The following is a 17,376-nucleotide window of genomic DNA, read 5'->3' as shown; positions in this document are numbered from 1 at the left end:
AAAGTGAGTTTCAACTCTTCTTACTGACAAATGCACTTTTGGAAGTGTCCTGTTGCAAGACAGAGTTGGAAGAGACATTGACCCCCCAAGAAGATGACAGTATCTTCTATTCGCCTCCAGTACCAGGACTACACAGAGGTATTCAGAGATGTGTTGCCAATATTTTTACCACCGCACAGGGCAGAAGACTGTGCCATCGACTTGGTACCTGAGGCACAAGTACCTTATGGACGTACGTATCCCTTACCTGTGCCCGAAAGGAAGGCATGCTTTGAGAGAGTACCTTGATGCTCACTTACTGAATGAGCTTATTCAAGAATCCAGATCTTTATGTGGGGCATCCCTCTTTTTTATTCCCAAGAAGGAATCATCTGAATTAAGGCCTTGTATAGATTATCGAGGTCTCAACCAAATAACTATCAAAGACTGATATCCCATGCCATTGATTAGGGATATCTTGGAAGCGGTACAAGGGTCAATAATTTTCACCAAGCTCGCCCTCCGGGGAGCTTACCATGTCCTGAGGGTCCGCAAGGGTGACAAATGGAAGAAGGCCTTTCGGACACCTCTAGGATTTCTTGAATACAAGGGGATGCCGTTCGGGCTGGTCAACGCCCCGGCCATATTTCAACGATTTATGGACAAGATTTTTGCTGACTTACTGTTCATCTCAGTAGTGGTATATTTAGATGACATTTTAGTCTTCTCCCAAACTTTACAGGATCATCGGAAGCAGGTCAGAGAAGTGTTACACCATCTCTATACTAACCAACTCTTGGTCAAACCTGAAAATGTATCTTTGAAACAAATACAGTGTCATATTTGGGATTTATCCTCTCCAGAGAGGGTATACAGATGGACCCCAGTAAGATCCAAGCGGTCCTAAACTGGAAGGACCCACAGAATGTCAAAGACAAACAAAGATTCCTTGGGTTGGCTAACTTTTACAGACAGTTCATACCAAATTTTTCTAAGCTAGTGCAACCCATCACAGCTCTTCTCAAGAAGGGAGTGGTTTTTGCCTTTAATCAAGAACAGAAGGAAGCATTCCACCAACTAAAGGAGCATTTTACTTCGGCTTCCGTTCTTGTGCAGCCCAATCAAGACGAACCTTTCATCCTAGAGACTGATGCCTCTGCTGGAGCGGTTGGAGAAGTTCTCCTACAAAAGGCTGATGATGATATGGAACATCGTGTAGCCTATTATTCAAAGTCTCTGACCAGCAGCAAACGCAATTACTCCATTCTTAAAAAGGAACTGTTGGCCATTAAATTGGCTTGTCAGGAGTGGCGTCACCTCCTACAGGGAACTAAACACAGATTCCTTATACGTACCCATCACAGAAACCTTAGAGTCCTGCAAAAGATGGAGTGTACCAATGCTCGCCATGCCAGATGGGCCTATTTCTTCTTACAGTTTGATTTCTGTATTACCTACATCCCGGGAACTGAAAACCAAGTGGCTGATGCCCTATCACGAAGTCAAGGCGAAGAGGCAGGTATTTACCAAGGTCATGATCTCGTTCTACCGGGGCTGTAAACTATTGCTGTGGTAGCTCCATTTTTACAAGAATTGGTGGAACAGTATAAACAGAGGACCGATATTCCAAACACGGTCCTACTGGGCAATGACGGGCTCTACTATCATAATACTGCCCTGTATATTCCTTCCAAGACACTTCAAGATCAGATGCTCTTGTGGTGTCACGATACCCCCTTGTCTGGACATCCAGGTAGATGAAAGACCCAGGAATTGATCAGACGTAGATTTTGGTGGCCCACTATACCTCAGGATGTAAGGAGATATGTCTCCTCTTGCCCGGTCTGTGCATGCAACAAGTATACTACAGGTAAGCCCATTGGTTTACCCCAACAACCTTTGTTACCAGGTCGCCCCTGGGAGCACATTTCTACGGACTTCATTGTGGATCTGCCAGTCTCCCACAGCATGAATACATTCATGTTAATTGCTGACTCATTCAGTAAGATGGCTCACTTTTCTGCTCTGTCGCATCTTCCATCGGCCCCTGAGACTGCAGTAGTCTTTTTACGTGATATAGTTCGATTACATGGGCTACCGAGGACTATCATATCTGACAGAGGGTCACAATTTACATCAAAGTTCTGGTCAACTTTATGCCAACAATTAGGTATTAACCATGCCCTATCCTCAGGGTACCACCCACAAAGTAATGGCCAGATGGAAAGACTCAATTCGGATCTTGAACAATATCTCAGATGTCTTTGCAGCAACAGACAAGATGAATGGGCCTCCTTTCTCCCTCAAGCAGAGTTTGCATACAATAACTCCCTTCATACTTCCATTTAGATGAGCCCATTTTATTGTACTTATGGTTACCATCATCAGCCCTTACCATGGACCGGAATGTCATCCACAAGCAAACCCGCTATTGACAGTCTGTTCACTGAACTCATTGCCATACATAAGACTGCCCAGAAGGCCTTGGTTTCCAGTAGACAGACACACAAGAGGTGGGCAGATCTTAAGAGAAGAGCTAACCCAGAACGGAAGCCGGGTCAATTGGTTTGGTTATCCACAAAGTTTCTACCCAAATGGATCCATGCAGGTAAATTTATTTGCTCCTCGTTACATGGGACCCTTTCCTATAACTTCCAATATAAACCCAATGGCATTCAAACTACACCTTCCCCAAAGTCTATGACGGATCCATCTAGTTTCTCATACTTCATTACTAAAAGAACACAAGGACGATCCGTATAAACGGAAATCAGGGATCCTAAAACCCCTCAAACACCCCATGCAAGAAGAATACGAGGTCGATTATTTGGTGGACTCCCGTTACAGAAGAGGAAGAGTGCAGTATTTGGTGCATTGGAAGGGATATTCCATTGAAGAAAGGACATTGCAACCCAGGAGTCATATACATGCTCCGCGATTGTTGAGACGATTTCATCTTCTACACCCGGGGAAACCCGGAGGACCCCCAAGGGGAAGGGGGTATACTGTCAGGATTCGCCGTCCATGGAAGGTATGGAATGCCTGGCGTTTATATTTGGGCCAGGAATAGACACCACGGTCTAGTCCACACCCAAGATGGCTGTAGAGCCTATAACGATTAACCACGCCCCCCACTCGGCGCGTTGTATCTGTTTGTTTGTTTGCTAACCTTCCAACGCTCTGAAACTCTGCCGATTTTCTACCCGCCTTGCTGCCTACTTCTTTTCTTGCCCTTTCGGTTCCATTCCTTGAAAGAAACCACCCGCTTGTCATTTCTCCTTCATTTCCTGGTTACGGTTACCTGCTCTGTTTTCCGTTCCTCTCTCACGCCGTGACCTCGCCAGTGTTGCTTACACCTCAGCTTTCTGTCTGTCCTATCTGTCCTATCCGTCTGCCTCTCCTATTCTCTTGCTGTCTTTCTTTCCTGCTATGCGGTCCAGTCTACTCGGGCTCCGCTTCTACCAGACTTTCGGTTTTCATTCGTGACGCGGATTGGACACAATACTCTCCTTGTCCCTTCCACGCTCCTCTTCTCTACTTACCTTGCGCATGGTTCATTTCATTTCTTTCAGGTACGTGGGTTTCGATAGTCTACTGCTTACCACAGGTCTTCAGTTCTGTGTATTCTTACTTAACTTCCAGTACAACTTTTCTCTTGTTCAACAGTGGTACTTTACTTCCATCCTGCATTTACTAGTTACAAGAACTATTGATTCAGTCTGGTGACATGCTATCCTAATTTCACAGTTCACGTGCCAACTTCCAGTCCTTATCTATTCTTTGCTCAGTTCTACTACCAGATTGGAATCCATACCAGCTTCTCAGAAGACTCCAATCAGTGCTTCACCTACCATAGTGAAATACCCAGGAAGAAGGACCCCCTGTACAGTTTACATCTATCAGGGTTTTTTATTGCCCAGAGGCTTTTTCCCTGCTCTTAGTGGGGGGGTCTAGCTCCTCGGGGTTCCCCTTAGTTGGTTCCATTCCCTGCCAAGGTGGCCTCTGGGGAAGCTAGACCCTACTTGCACGATAAGAAGAAGAGGTCACCTAAAGAAGGACCGATACCCGATCACAAGAAATCTAGAAGGAAGTCCTTCACAGATTCCAAGGACAGTTCATCTGAAGGACCAGGTGAGGAGGAGGTTGGGGAGGCACAACCTTATTCTGACAATGCGATTGATTGGTAACCCTATTTGCTTGTAAAAATGAAAATAAGGTTTGGTTAAAAAAAGAAAAACAAAGAAAAGGGAGGTGCTTAGGCCATCCAGAACAGGGGCTCTACCTACCCTCAGGGACGAGATCGCCTTCAGGATTTTCTCCTTGGTGACCTCACTCTCAAGTAGATTGCGCTGCTCTGTGGAGAGCCTAGGTATGGGGCACTGATCCAGAAATTCCGATACAGATGCTTGGCCCAAGTGGTCGGAAGTACATAGCATATCATACAAGGTGAAAAAACTCCACCAGCAGTTCTCAGTTGCTACATAGCATTTTGCCTGTCCTATTCCTGATGGCAGCAATTTTACCCGAGCTAGTTTGATGCTTGAGTTTCCATGAAAGGATCAATCTTGCTCTGTTACTTTCTTCAAAGTATTTTTGCTTTGCCCACATGATATAAAAATTCTGCCCTCAAGTACTCAAACATATTAACCTGCCTATGCGCTGCCTATAAGGCATGAAAGGCTGGGTAAACCAGTTTCCCTGTAGTCAGTCTCCCTACTCTTCAGTTCCTGAGTAAGCAAGGTGGCTTGCTCTCTCCTGAGTCTAATAAACAATATCAGCATAATTGACCTAAAAACATTTGACCTAAAACATTTGATCGAATTTTTGTGACATTTTTTCAGTGACATTTTATTAATTTTATATATGGGGTGGGTAAGAGTATAGATTAGGTTGAGGGAAAGTGGGGGGTGGGGCTGTGGGGGTTCTCCCCCGTATTTTAGAACGAGAAAAAGGTCAAATAAATTCAATCAAATGTGATTAGGTGAAATGTTTTAGGTCAAATAGTCCCAAACCTATTAAACACAGCAGCCTTTGAAATAAAAACACCCCCTTATATATACCTTGAATGCATTCCATCGAATGACATCCGGGATGTGACCCGAAGGATTAGTCTGGAAGAGCTAAGCAATCGCCAGATTAATCTCCTCCCGTACAATCGGGTAAATCAGTAGCGCTTGGCTGAGCTTCCAGCATCTGCAGCCAGTTTCACTGGGGGTATAGTTATGATATGGCATTTATAACACGTCTATACACGAGTGTTTCAAGGCGCGAAATGTTAGACATATATGGATCAGAGCGTGGTCTAAGAAATCAATCGTACCTATATCAATGTTGCCCACCTTAGAGATTCAATCGTCCTTCACCCAGAAGTAATCTATTCTCGAGCATATGCGGTGAGTGTGCAAAAAAAAAGTATAGTCCCTCACATTTGGATGCAAGCAACGCCATGCTTCAACCAGCTGCGAGTCTGAGATCTGCTTGAGGAGAACATTAGAGGGCCGTGCAGATCCCCAATAATCCCTTTTACACTCATCCCAGCTGGGGTCCACAGGCAAGTTAAAATCAACCTCTAGAACAATATCCCCTGTGGAAAACAATAACAGCTCCTCAAGTCATTCTGCCCCATTCTCGGGCCATAAACCGGCGCTAGATTGACGTGAGAGTCCCCCAGTAGGCCTGTTACAACGAGAAACCACCCCGTCCATCATATTTCACCCCTTTAATGTTAAAGGTTTTTATACCGTGCACAGGTTCCACTTGCGTGGTAAAATCGGCGCTCTGGTGGTTCTGTGATAAGAATTATTAATGAGGGGGAGGATAAGGATAGTGGGAGGAACAGGAAAAGATCAGGGGTGCGGTGATGATGGAGTGCAGAAGTGATAGGACTATGACTTACTATCTAGCAGACCTTGGTAAGCTATATTGAGAGGCTGAGTAGGCAGTAGGGCTTTCCGGAATACTGATTGCTGTATTCCCCATCCAGACTGCTCTTACTTTGTCTGTTGCTGCTGGTTGATGGCTACAGGCTTCACAGATGATATGAGAGAGGAACTGCTTCTTCGGGAGCTGCCCTTTGCCTCCGGCCCTTAGCCGATGACTGCCATGCGGGAGCTGGTGAAGAAGGATAGGGGATAAAAGCAGGCTGGGGCCCATGGCTTACTAACTGCATGCCAGGGAAAACTACAGACAATGGACAGGCAACCCTGACTCCCTCAGCCAATTGCTAGCAACACGGGAGGAGAGAGGAAAAAAGGAACAGAAACAAAAGGACTACACCCCCAAGGCAGTCCTCTCTAGAAGTTGAACCAGCAGAATACGATTTGGAAAATCCAATTCAAACACAGATAGAAACCCCCCAAAAAGACCACAAGCTGGAAACAATTTACCAGGTGCTTGCTGTAAAGAATGCCTATTGATTACTAACTGCAAGCCAGGGAAAACTACAGACAACTGACAGGCATCCCTGACTCCCTCAGCCAATTTCTAGCAACATGGGAGCCCTCTCAGGTGCTTGCTGTACAGGATGCCTATGGATTTAACTTGGAACGGGACCCTCTTCCCAATAAGGATGCCAACCCCTCGATTCTTGAGACGGTGTGGAGAAAAACTATTGCAGGACCTCTCTAGTGCTTAACCTAACCACATCTGATCTCCACAAGGGTGTCTCCTGAACAAGCCAATACCAACTTGGTGCTGCTCAAGTCTGTGTATCAGTATACTGTGTTTTCTGGGGGAATTCAGGCCCCTAACATTGTGGGTCAGACATCTTAATTCCATCCTGCCTTAGTGAGTGAGATAGCACTTGCGGGCTGCCCCAGCCTACCCCACAAAAGAACCCATGTTGAGACCCGTCCCTTGTCAAGATGTTATAAATCAATGCATCCTCCAGGTTTACATACCAGCAACAAGAATAAACACAAACAAACTTAAACCATACCCAGGTGTGGAGAGGCAGATATGCCCAGTCAGGAACCTTTTTTCCCCCCAATCGGACAAGCCTGTCTTCCCCTCCCCCAGGCGAAACACTCCCGTAGAACCATCTAGAGCTCACATTCCCAAGCCAGAGAGAGGGCAAGAGCCCCATTCATCAAACACTCTCTTCTGTTGAGACATTAAGTCATCCTGAGGGGCCCCGCCCTCAGTCTCATGCCCTGCATGCGTACTCATCTCCTTTCAATGTCATTATCTTTATTCTATTCCAGTGAGATCCCCAGGACCCTGGCTGCCTTGTCAGGTGCAGTTCAGCACCATTGCCTTCCCTACCACGTAAAGAGCAGGCCAAACAGGAACAACCATCGATATTCTACCTGCTCCTGCCAGAGTTTCCACATTTCAGGCCTGAACGCCAGGTGTTCTTGGAGTGTAAGAGCAGCCAAATCATGGAAAAAGAGGAGTTTCTGCGTGCCGTAGGAAATCTCCCCCATGGACTTGGGGGCCCTCAGGATCTCCTCTTTGACGTGAAAGTGCGAATTTCATGAGGATGTCTCTGGGCAGGTCTCACAGGCCTTTCTGGAGGGGCCCAACCCTATCTACCCTGTCGAGTATGATGGGATCCGTAGAAATGTTGGGGAAGGTTTCTTTGAAAAAAGCAGAGAACCCATGCCTACAGGTCTGTTCCTTCAGCTGTTTCCTCAAGGCCCCGGATCTTGAGATTCTCTCTCCTAGGTCTATCCTCCAAATCTTCAATGGTGGAGATTAGCTATTCCCTTCCCCGTTTGGCACCAGTAAGCTCCCCATGCAGATGAATGACATCCTCTTGTAGGAAGTGTACTTCTCCACGTTCCTCACTCTTGTGTTGATCTGCTTCAGGTCCTTAGAAAGCACATGCAGAGACTTCTCAAGACCCACCATTGCAGATGCACTCTCTTTTCTGACCGAGGTTGAGAGTTTCTCCTCAAGGGTGGCCATGCACTCCAGCAGGTCTTTTTTCCTTAGACTGGAAGCACCAGCTCTCACCTCTTTTGCTATTGCCATTGTCTCTCCAGACGGTTTACCAGTGCTACTCGCCACTTCACGCTCAGCCACAGGGACATCAACCACCTCAGCTTCTCCTGTGCCTTACAGGGAGACATACAGGTAGGCGCTACAATGCCCGCCACCCCTCTATGCTGCTAGGCTCACCTCTGAGTGTTGAGGTTAGTAAATAAATGTTTTCAAACCAATCATCTTTGAGTCTGTGTCTCTCTTGATACCATGCCTGTCTCAAATGTTCCAGTCCCCAAAAGCAAAAGTGAAGTCCCTGGGCCTAGCAGTGCAACAAACTGCAGCTCCCACTACTAAAGGTAGAACATTTCGGCCCTTTATCTCCTATGGTCACTAGGGGAGAGGACAGGATCCCTCAGGCAAACACCAACCAGGCGTTCAACTAGGGGAAGCGGCTGGGGTACCTCTAAAGCTGGTATCTCCAACTCCATAGTGCCTGTTTGGGTTTTACAGGTTCACGTAGCCTTGTAGGTTCTTCCAACCTGTACACAAAGTATTTGTATTCCTCTTGTTCTGCTTTACGTTTGGGCCTCTCAGGCTCCCATAACTGTGTAGGTTCTCTTAATTTAAAATGTTTGTGCTTTCCTTCTCCAGCATCATACCGGGTGTTTGCTTATTCGGGTTTCTCACATTCCCATAACCTTGTAGGTTCTCTTAACCTTGATTCAAAGTGTTCGTTCCTCTCAACAGTACTCTCTCTGTGGGAGCGTTTCCTTCCCTGGTACTGCGTCACTTGGCAGTTAACGTCTATCGGATATGGAGCTCAGGGATTCGTGTCTTCCCCAGCGATCTGGTCTCCGCATCAGTAGCTAGGCCCCCGGCCTATCATGGCTTCTTTGCAGTCGTGTCACCAAAGGAAACGGGGGCTTCCACATCTCCACCTCCCCCTCGCCCTCCAACCCTGGCTGCTCAGTCGGACAGGATGTCAACCTTGCATCATTCGGCTAGCTTTAGGTCTGCGTCCCACACTATTGCCGGCTCTGCTGTCTGGCGTGGCTCTGCCTCTTCAGGGCTTGCCTTCCGCAGAGGTTTGTCTTTGCATGGGATTCAATCTCCTCCCTGCGTTGGAGTTTTCTCCTAGTTCACAGTTCCTCCTGCGCTTCAGGTCGTCATCTCAGTAAAAAAGGGTGTACTCTTCTTTGATTGTGGAGTTCAGACAAGATCAAACATTACCTTGATGCAAAGAAATTAAAGAAGTGTCACTGTTTGGTGGTTTTGAAACAGAAGTAACAGTCCTTTTAATACCCATGTAGGTTGACATGGCAGTCTGTTCCGGGAGGTCCTTCATGGACTGGGAGTCCCTGTCCCAAAAAGGGTAGTCACTCCCACTTGTGCAGACTCCTAGCTCACTTTCCTAGCCACACAGGGGTTGGCTCCCCTCTGGGGAGAAGGGACAAATTGACCAGATTCATCACACATGCCATATCCTACTGCCAAACAAGGGAAACTGAAATACCAGAATTTCTCGTCTTGCACCCAGCAACAGGCAAGCCGCCCTTCACAAGTGATTGCCGAGCAGAGTGAGTCAATCGCAGCTGCTCTGCCCCTGAAGCATTACCCACATGCTCCTGGTGGGCTGTAAGGGACGATAAAGGCCCACTGCTTGATGTAATGATAACTAAAAGATATTTCCACGCAGCACAACCTGCCACGGAGGGCATTATTGCAATTAGCATTCATGAATGCTAATGGACAAAACCTTTTTTTAAGTAAAAAATAAACAATTAGGTAAATGAAAGGAAAACCTCAAAAGGAGAGGGCAGCCAGGAGGTACAATGAGTCACTTTTCCATTTACCATTATTGCCCAAGTACAAATGTCAAATGTCATTCTCCAAAGCTGTGAAATCAGAACGAGAGAAATATTTTATAGCAACGTGCTGCTTTAAGGCAAAATCAGTGACCCACACAATACAGATCAATTTTGATAGGAGAACTCAAGATAGAAAATGACATGTTCAAACTATAATTGGAGTCAAATTAACTATGCAGAATAGTGATAACTTCAAATGGAAAAAGCTGACAGCGTAAATGTAGTGTGTGTATAAAGGAATTAGACCTACAAATTATAAAAAACAACAGACATCCAAAAGATAAATAAAGGGATTTAACTATATCCTTCCTTTTACTTTATCCCTATTTTAAAAACACGTACACCTTGTCCTACCCTGTTAGCAGACCAGGTTGAATGAAAGTCCACATTTACAGCATAACATTATTTTTGGATTATATTCTTTTTACAATTTTAATCCGACATTATGTACATTTTAAATGGGCCATTCAACATGTTTACCAATGTATCGTCCCTCATTTTCCAGTGATGATCAAATGTGTGCATTAGAATCCTTTCACAGAACAACTTTAATTTCCTAACAATCATAACATTTGATCTATGGTCACATAAAATGTCACCGTTCTGTAATATGCCATACCTTGTGTATTCCTGAGAAAAAACAAAACATTTGCATTGATGAATTGCTCAGGAATACTGTTATACGCCAGGTGAAGAACTGGGTGGTAAATCGTCTGGATGATAGTTTTCTGAAATTAAAAAAGATAGTTCGATATAGTTTATAGCAGGCATTTATTGTATTCCAGTTCTGAAATACCGCTATTTTATCATGCAACTCTAGTCATCTGCAGGCCAAACTCACGATAGATCCCAAGGGATCCAGAAATCCAATGCAAGGTTTGAGACTGCATCATCTACATACCATTACACTATTATTCTGCCTCCGCTACCACAAAGATGGCATTATAAATACAGTTTAAAAAGTTGTGAAATCAGATGAGGCAAAATTAAATGACAACTTGTTATGTATTTGTATTTTATTGGTTATATAATGCTTTAATCCAAAAGGCTTTACAGTTTAACAACACAGCAACATTAAAGATGTAACATAGAAGCAACAACAGTATATTTGAGACAAACCAGAAAAACAGCACGTGGAACAATTTGCATTTGAGGAGGAAGAAGAATGGAGGGGACGGAAAAAAGGGAGAAAGGGTAGGGAATGGTGGGAGTTAGGAGGGAGGATGGAGATCATGGGGAGACAGGGAAGATAGAGGGACAAAGAAGAGGGTTTTGAAAGGAGAGAGAAAAAGGTGTCAGAGAGGGGAGTGGAGAAGGAGTGCTTTCAAGGAGGAACGGAAGGAGGAATAGGTGGAAGTGGAGCGGATAGTGAAAGGAAGGGAGTTCCAATGTATGGGGGCAAGGAGCTGAAAGAAGCAGAAACGAGAGGAGGCGCAAGGTGGTGGGGGGGGTGGAAAGTAAGAAGAGATCTGCAGAACAAAGGGAGAGAGAGGGGGTATAGAATGAGAGGGGAGAGGTAAGGAGGGGCAAGGTCATGAAGAGATTTAAAGACAAGACAAAGGAAGTGAAATTTAAGTTGGGAATGGAAAGGAAGCCAGCCAAGGTTGGAAAGTGAGTTGGAGATGGAATCATGGGGAGAGAGAAGACAGAGGGTACGGATGACAGAGTGGTAGAGGGATTAAAGGGGAGCAAGATGGGAGGCAGGGAGACCAAAAAAGAGAGAAGAACAGTAGAAAAGGCGAGAAAAGATAAGGGAGGAGATTAGGAGCTTGGTAGCACGGAAGTTGAGAGAAGAACCAACTTTACAGATATTGAAGAGGTGGTAGCGACAAGAGCGAGACGTAAGGGAAATATGGTGAGTAAAGGACAGGGATGAGTCAAAGTAGATTCCGGGCATGAGGGGAAATCGGAAGATTAGAAGGGGGAAAATAAAAAGAGTGAGGGGGAGAGGGAGGAGGAATTGTGTTAGAAGGGAAGAATAAGACCTCAGTCTTGTCAGTATTAAGAGAGAGATAGTAAGAGGACATCCAATTTTTAATGGCAGTGAGACAGGAGGAGAGAAGGAAGAAAAGGAGAGGAAAAGCTGACTATCATCAGCGTAGAAATGGTGAGAAATACTGAATGATGAGATGAGAGGAGCGAGAAGTGAAGTATAGAGATGGAATAAAAAGGGTCACAGGATGGAGCCTTGGGGAACGCCGTAGTCCAGAGGGAAGGTGGAGCAAGTATGTCTGTCCCAAGAGACGGCGAATGAGTGGTGTGAAAGGTAAGAGGAGAGCCAGTTAAGGACTTGTTTGTCAATAGGATCCATTATCACAGTTATGTTGACCCTGCGTATGAGAGATGTAACAGATTTACCCAATTGGTATATACTGTTTAACAAGTATGAATGAATTTTGCAATCTCCCTGAATGCAGACAGATCAAATTGTCTCATGTTAGGTGTGGGTAATGTAAAGGAAAAAAAACAGTACTTTTAATCACACCAGTTATGGTCACATTTTAGCTTTCTGCATAATACAAAGCAAAAACAAAATGTCTTCCTAGGATGCTCATGGAGACAGTCATACCCCCATGCTCATCACAATTAGCTATGTTTGATACATTCTGGAACCAGTAACGACAGCGAATAGGTAGGCTTTATTTGAGATTCAGCATGGGGTAAAAGGGAGGGATGTAGTAGTTGTACTGGCGACTACCAGTTAAACAAGGCAAATGGTACATTTCACAGACTTTCAGCCTCACCATAGTATTAAGCCACATCATTATAAACCGGCGCCAAAATAAAACCGCAACAGGGAAGATAAGGCTAAAATCAGGAACAAATGATTGAACATTATTAAATATTAAAACGCTCTGAAGATCTGCTCGGACAATGCAAGCACCAACCTCACTATCAAAGTTCAGAACTTAGTGCTGTGTAAAGGCAGGCCCAGAAGCCCATATTGCATCCTTACAGATTTCACCAGAGTAACGGTTTTGAGTAAAGCAGAGTAAAGTGGCATGCAATCTTTTCTTCCATCAGAATGCTCAGGGTTGCAGGGGTTCATACCAACTAAGTGTTGCTTGGTTGTCACAGGTTTCCCCCCTTCTCACCTGTCTATGTTGCCTGATGTCCTCTTTAGGTGGAGTCTTCTTTCGTATGGTTCGGGACCTAAATAAGCCCGCTCGGTTTCCAGATTACGTTCAGCTTCGATGTCCAGGATCACGGGAAACTCTGGGATATTTCAAGAAGGAGTAGGGGGGCAAGCGGAAGCCACGCAGGGATTCCGGGAAGTTAGGAAAGAGGGAAGAAGTCGGGAGAAGGGAATCCAGGGGTCAGGGGATAGCAAGTAGCACTAGAGAAGGTTCGGAGCACACATCCGATCACAGCTAGTAGCAGCGTTGAGACGCGCGGGGCCGCAGGGGTGTGGCTTCTTTATAGAGGACGCTGTGTAGAACGTGAAGACTGGAGAGCAGCGTTCTGATCTTGCCGCCATGTTGGTAGTATTATGGAGTGTAAGGCCTGACGTGTCAGGGACCAGGAGGCCCAGAAGGGGCGAGTTCGATAGTTCATGACAGCATGCCTCCTCCGGAAACTCGTTCGACTGGGTGTATGAGATGGAACCTTCTGAGTAACCTGGGGGTATTTAGATTTGAGATAGGTTCCCAAGTGCGTCCACTGGGGGGATATCCTTTCCATTCCACCAGGTACTGGAGTTTGCCACGTCTATATTTAGAATCGCAAATCCTGGAGACCTCATACTCCAGTTGGTCATTGATGAGTACTGGTTTGGGCCGAAGGTTAGTTCGAGAAGTCTGAACATATGGCTTCATTAAGGACGTGTGAAAGACTGGGTGGATTTTCTTCCAGGAGTCTAGAAGCTTGAGTCGGTAGGCCACTGGGTTGATGACTTCCTTTTTAAGGAATGGCCCATAATATAGAGGAGCCAATTTATTTGGTCGCAAATGCCGTGGTAGCAGTTTCGAGGACAGCCAAACCTTATCCCCTATTGTGTAGGAGGGGTTTGGTCTTTGTTTGGAATCCGTATACAGTTTGGTCTGGGTCCTGGCCTTTTCTAATTGTTCTTTGGCTTCTCTTTGAACATTAATGAGCATTTCAATCCAGGAATCGACTGTTGGAACTGGTGTAGGATGAGGAAGGATAGAAGGTAGAACCGAAGGGTGGAACCCTTGGCTACAGAAAAAAGAACTGGTCTTAATAGCAGAGTGGTCCGAATTATTATAGGCGAATTCAGCCACTGGTATTAAAAGCGACCAATTGTCCTGGACCTTGGTAGCGAAGCAACAGAGGTATTGTTCCAAGGTTTGGTTTATGCGCTCTGTGGCTCCGCTGGTTTGGGATGATATCCTGAGGAAAGAGCGCATTGGATTCCTAGTATTTGGCAAAGATGTTTCCAGAACTGAGACATGTATTGGGGCCCTCTGTCTGATATGATCTTGGAAGGAAGTCCATGCAGTCGGAATATGTGTTCCAGGAAAATTCCAGCAAGTTCTGACGAGGATGGCAGTTTAAAACAGAGGTGTAAAATGGGCCACATGGGTGAACAAATCAATGGTGACCATGATGGTTGTGTATCCCCTAGAAGGTGGTAATTCCACAATGAAGTCTGTTGCTATGAATTCCCAAGGCCTTGTTGGAAGTGGAGGTTGCTGCAATAGACCCTCTGGTCTCTTGTTGTCATGTTTGTTTTGATTACAGACAGAGCATGCCTGGATATACCTTTGTACATCAGCTTTCACTCCAGGCCACCAAAATTGCCTTTGTATTAATCTGAGGGTATTGGTAATACCACGATGCCTGGAGTAAAGAGTATTGTGACAGAGATTTATTATCCTTTGCTGTAGTTTTTGTGTTGGGTTGACCAAGGCATTGTCTTTGAACAAGTATCCATTTTTGGTTTTCAGTTTCCACTGGTTCTTGTCCGAGATATCTTTCTAGAGTTCCGAGGAATGAGTCTGAATGCAGACTTCATCAAGGAGGCTGGTCGCCTGGGCTACAATTATTGTGTGGGGAAACATCTTGGGAAACGTTCGGTCATCAGGAGGTTCATAGTCAGGGCGCCGAGACAAGGCGTCAGCAATTCCGTTTTGTGTTCCCGGAACATGGTGAATCTGGAACTGGTATTGGGCAAAGAAGAACGCCCAACGGGCCTGACGGCTGTTCCTGCATTCCAGGGCCTGTAACACTTGGAGATTTCGATGGTCCGTCCGGACCTGGACAGGATGTTTAGCTCCTAGAAGTAAATGAAGCCACTCGGTGAAGGCTTGACGGATGGCTAGAAGTTCCTTTTCTAAGACTGAGTAATGAGTTTTACTGGAGGTCAATGTCCGTGAAAGATAGGCAATAGGATGTTCTAGCCCGTCATCGAGTTCCTGTTTCAGAACTGCTCCGATGGCATAGTTAGAGGCATCTGTTTCCACTAGGAATGGTCGATTTATATCAGGTTGAACCAGGATGGGGGCTTGTGTAAATTCTGTTTTCAGGCGTTGGAAGGCCTTCTCCTGGGCTGGGGTCCAATGATAGGGAGTATCTTTCTTCAACAAGGAGATGATCGGTTGAACAATCTCAGAGAAAGATGGTATAAACTTCTGATAGAAATTGGCCAAGCCCAAGAAAGATTGGATCTGTTTTACAGAGGTCGGAGTTGGCCAGGATAGTATGTCCTTAACCTTGGATTGATCCATGCCTATGCCATCTGGGCTACGGATGAATCCTAGATAGTGAACACTGGAAACATGAAAAAGGCATTTCTCGGGTTTTGCTAGAAGCTTGTGTTCATGTAGCTGTTGTAACACTGATTTAACATGTTCTTTATGCTTGAGAGGATCCTTCGAGAATATCAAAATATTGTCCAAGTAGACGATGACGAAAAGAAATAGCATATCCGAAAACACTGGGTCCATAAAGTGTTGGAAGATTGCCGGAGCATTAGAGAGTCCAAAGGGCATGACCAAGTATTCGTAATGACCAAAGGGTGTTCTGAAGGCTGTCTTCCATTCGTCACCTTCTATAATACGAATCAAGTGATAAGCACCCCTGAGATCCAATTTGGTGAATATTAGGTCTCCTCTTACGGCTTCCAGGATATCTGAAATCAAAGGTAATGGATAACGATCCTTAAGGGTGCACTAATTAAGACCTCGATAATCAAGACAAGGTCTGAGTTCCTTGGTGTCTTTTTTTAGGAACAAAAAATAATGAGGCTCCAGCCAGAGACTTGGATGGGCGTATGGTGCCGTTTTTTAGGTTAGTATCTAGGTATTCACGAAGGGCCTTTTTCTCTGGTTCAGACAGGATAAATGTCCTTCCAAAGGGAATCACGGCTGAAGGTTCGGTTTCAATAGCACAATCCTCAGGCCTATGGGGTGGTAGGGCTTGTACAATAGCAGAAGAGAACACATTGGCGTATTCCTGGTAGGTTTTAGGAACCTGGATGATGTTGGAGACCATAAGAGGATCTTGCTGAGTTGTCGAACGTTCTTCTGATGTTGTCGGTGAAGGATCCTGGAACAGACAATGGGACATGCAAAATTCGGAACCTAGGAACAGGGAACCAGCTGTCAAATTGATGTATGGGTTGTGTTTTTGTAGCCAGGGCATTCCCAATACCATTGGGTAATGGGCAGATTTTATGATGTCAAACTTTATCCTTTCTCGGTGATGGTTTATAGCAAGCTCAATTTCCTTAGTCTGAAGGGTTATGGGTCCATAAGAAAGGGGTCTTCCATCAATTGCTTCTACAGGTTGCAGGACGTTCCGGGATTCGTAAGGAATATGATGTTTAAGGACCCATTCCTGATCTATGAATATTCCCATGGCCCCACAGTCCACTAGTGCCAGAATGGGGTAGGATTCCTTCTTGGATGACGATAGAAAAGCCTGTAAGACTACCAGGGAGTTTTGTCCAGGAGAGTTCAAGGATGGTATAGATGTGGAGCCTGCATCTCTCTCCCGAAACTGAGCTCCATCTAGGATCGGGAGCTGGCGTTTCCTGAACGCCGTGGAGGGGCTAAGGGACATTCTCTGACTAAATGCGTGTCCGAGGCACAGTGCATGCATAAGCCAGTATGGATCCTTCTCAGCCTTTCTTGGGGGGATAGGGTCCACGGAAGGCCCCTAGCTGCATGGGTTCGGGTTCATTTGTAGGAACAGGAGAATCTTCGGATTTTGAAGAGCTCACAAGAGGATTTTTTAGGATGGTTGTCTTGGTCTTCTTTTTCTCTGCCCTTCTTTCCTGGATGCGGAAATCAATCTGTAGAGCAAGATCCATAAGTGCCTGGTAAGAACTAGGACGTGCTACCCTGGCTAGTTCATCCTTAACATCTTCATTTAGCCCTCTTCAAAAGAGGGTGAAGCAAGCTTCAGAAGGCCAACCTGCTTCTTTAGCCAATTGCTTAAATCGAGTTACGTAGGTGAGCATGTCCTGAGAGCCTTGCTGGAAATCGAGTAAACGTTCTTGAGCACTAAATACCTGTTCTGGACGGTCAAACATAGTCTTAAGTGCTTGAATGAATCCATCATAATCATCCAAAAGGGAATCTCCGGTGTTAACTAATGGTGTGGCCCAGGCTAAGGCATTCCCGGAGAGGTGAGAAATAAT

At 45.4% G+C, this 17,376-nt stretch overlaps 1 protein-coding gene across 1 annotated transcript in view; it reads right to left on the bottom strand.

Annotated features, from left to right (window-relative positions):
- Positions 1 to 17,376, bottom strand: part of DNAH10 (dynein axonemal heavy chain 10) — a 2,725,177-nt gene that overhangs the window by 2,645,876 nt on the left and 61,925 nt on the right. The window contains exon 4 of the mRNA XM_069619694.1: positions 10,393 to 10,501. Coding sequence (XP_069475795.1) covers positions 10,393 to 10,501 — 109 coding nt within the window. The remainder of the gene's footprint in view (positions 1 to 10,392; positions 10,502 to 17,376) is intronic.

This window comes from Ambystoma mexicanum, chromosome 10, assembly GCF_040938575.1.
Source record: "Ambystoma mexicanum isolate Mex_15411 chromosome 10, UKY_AmexF1_1, whole genome shotgun sequence".
Lineage (NCBI taxonomy): Eukaryota > Metazoa > Chordata > Amphibia > Caudata > Ambystomatidae > Ambystoma > Ambystoma mexicanum.
This window is presented reverse-complemented; position numbering and strand designations above follow the sequence as displayed.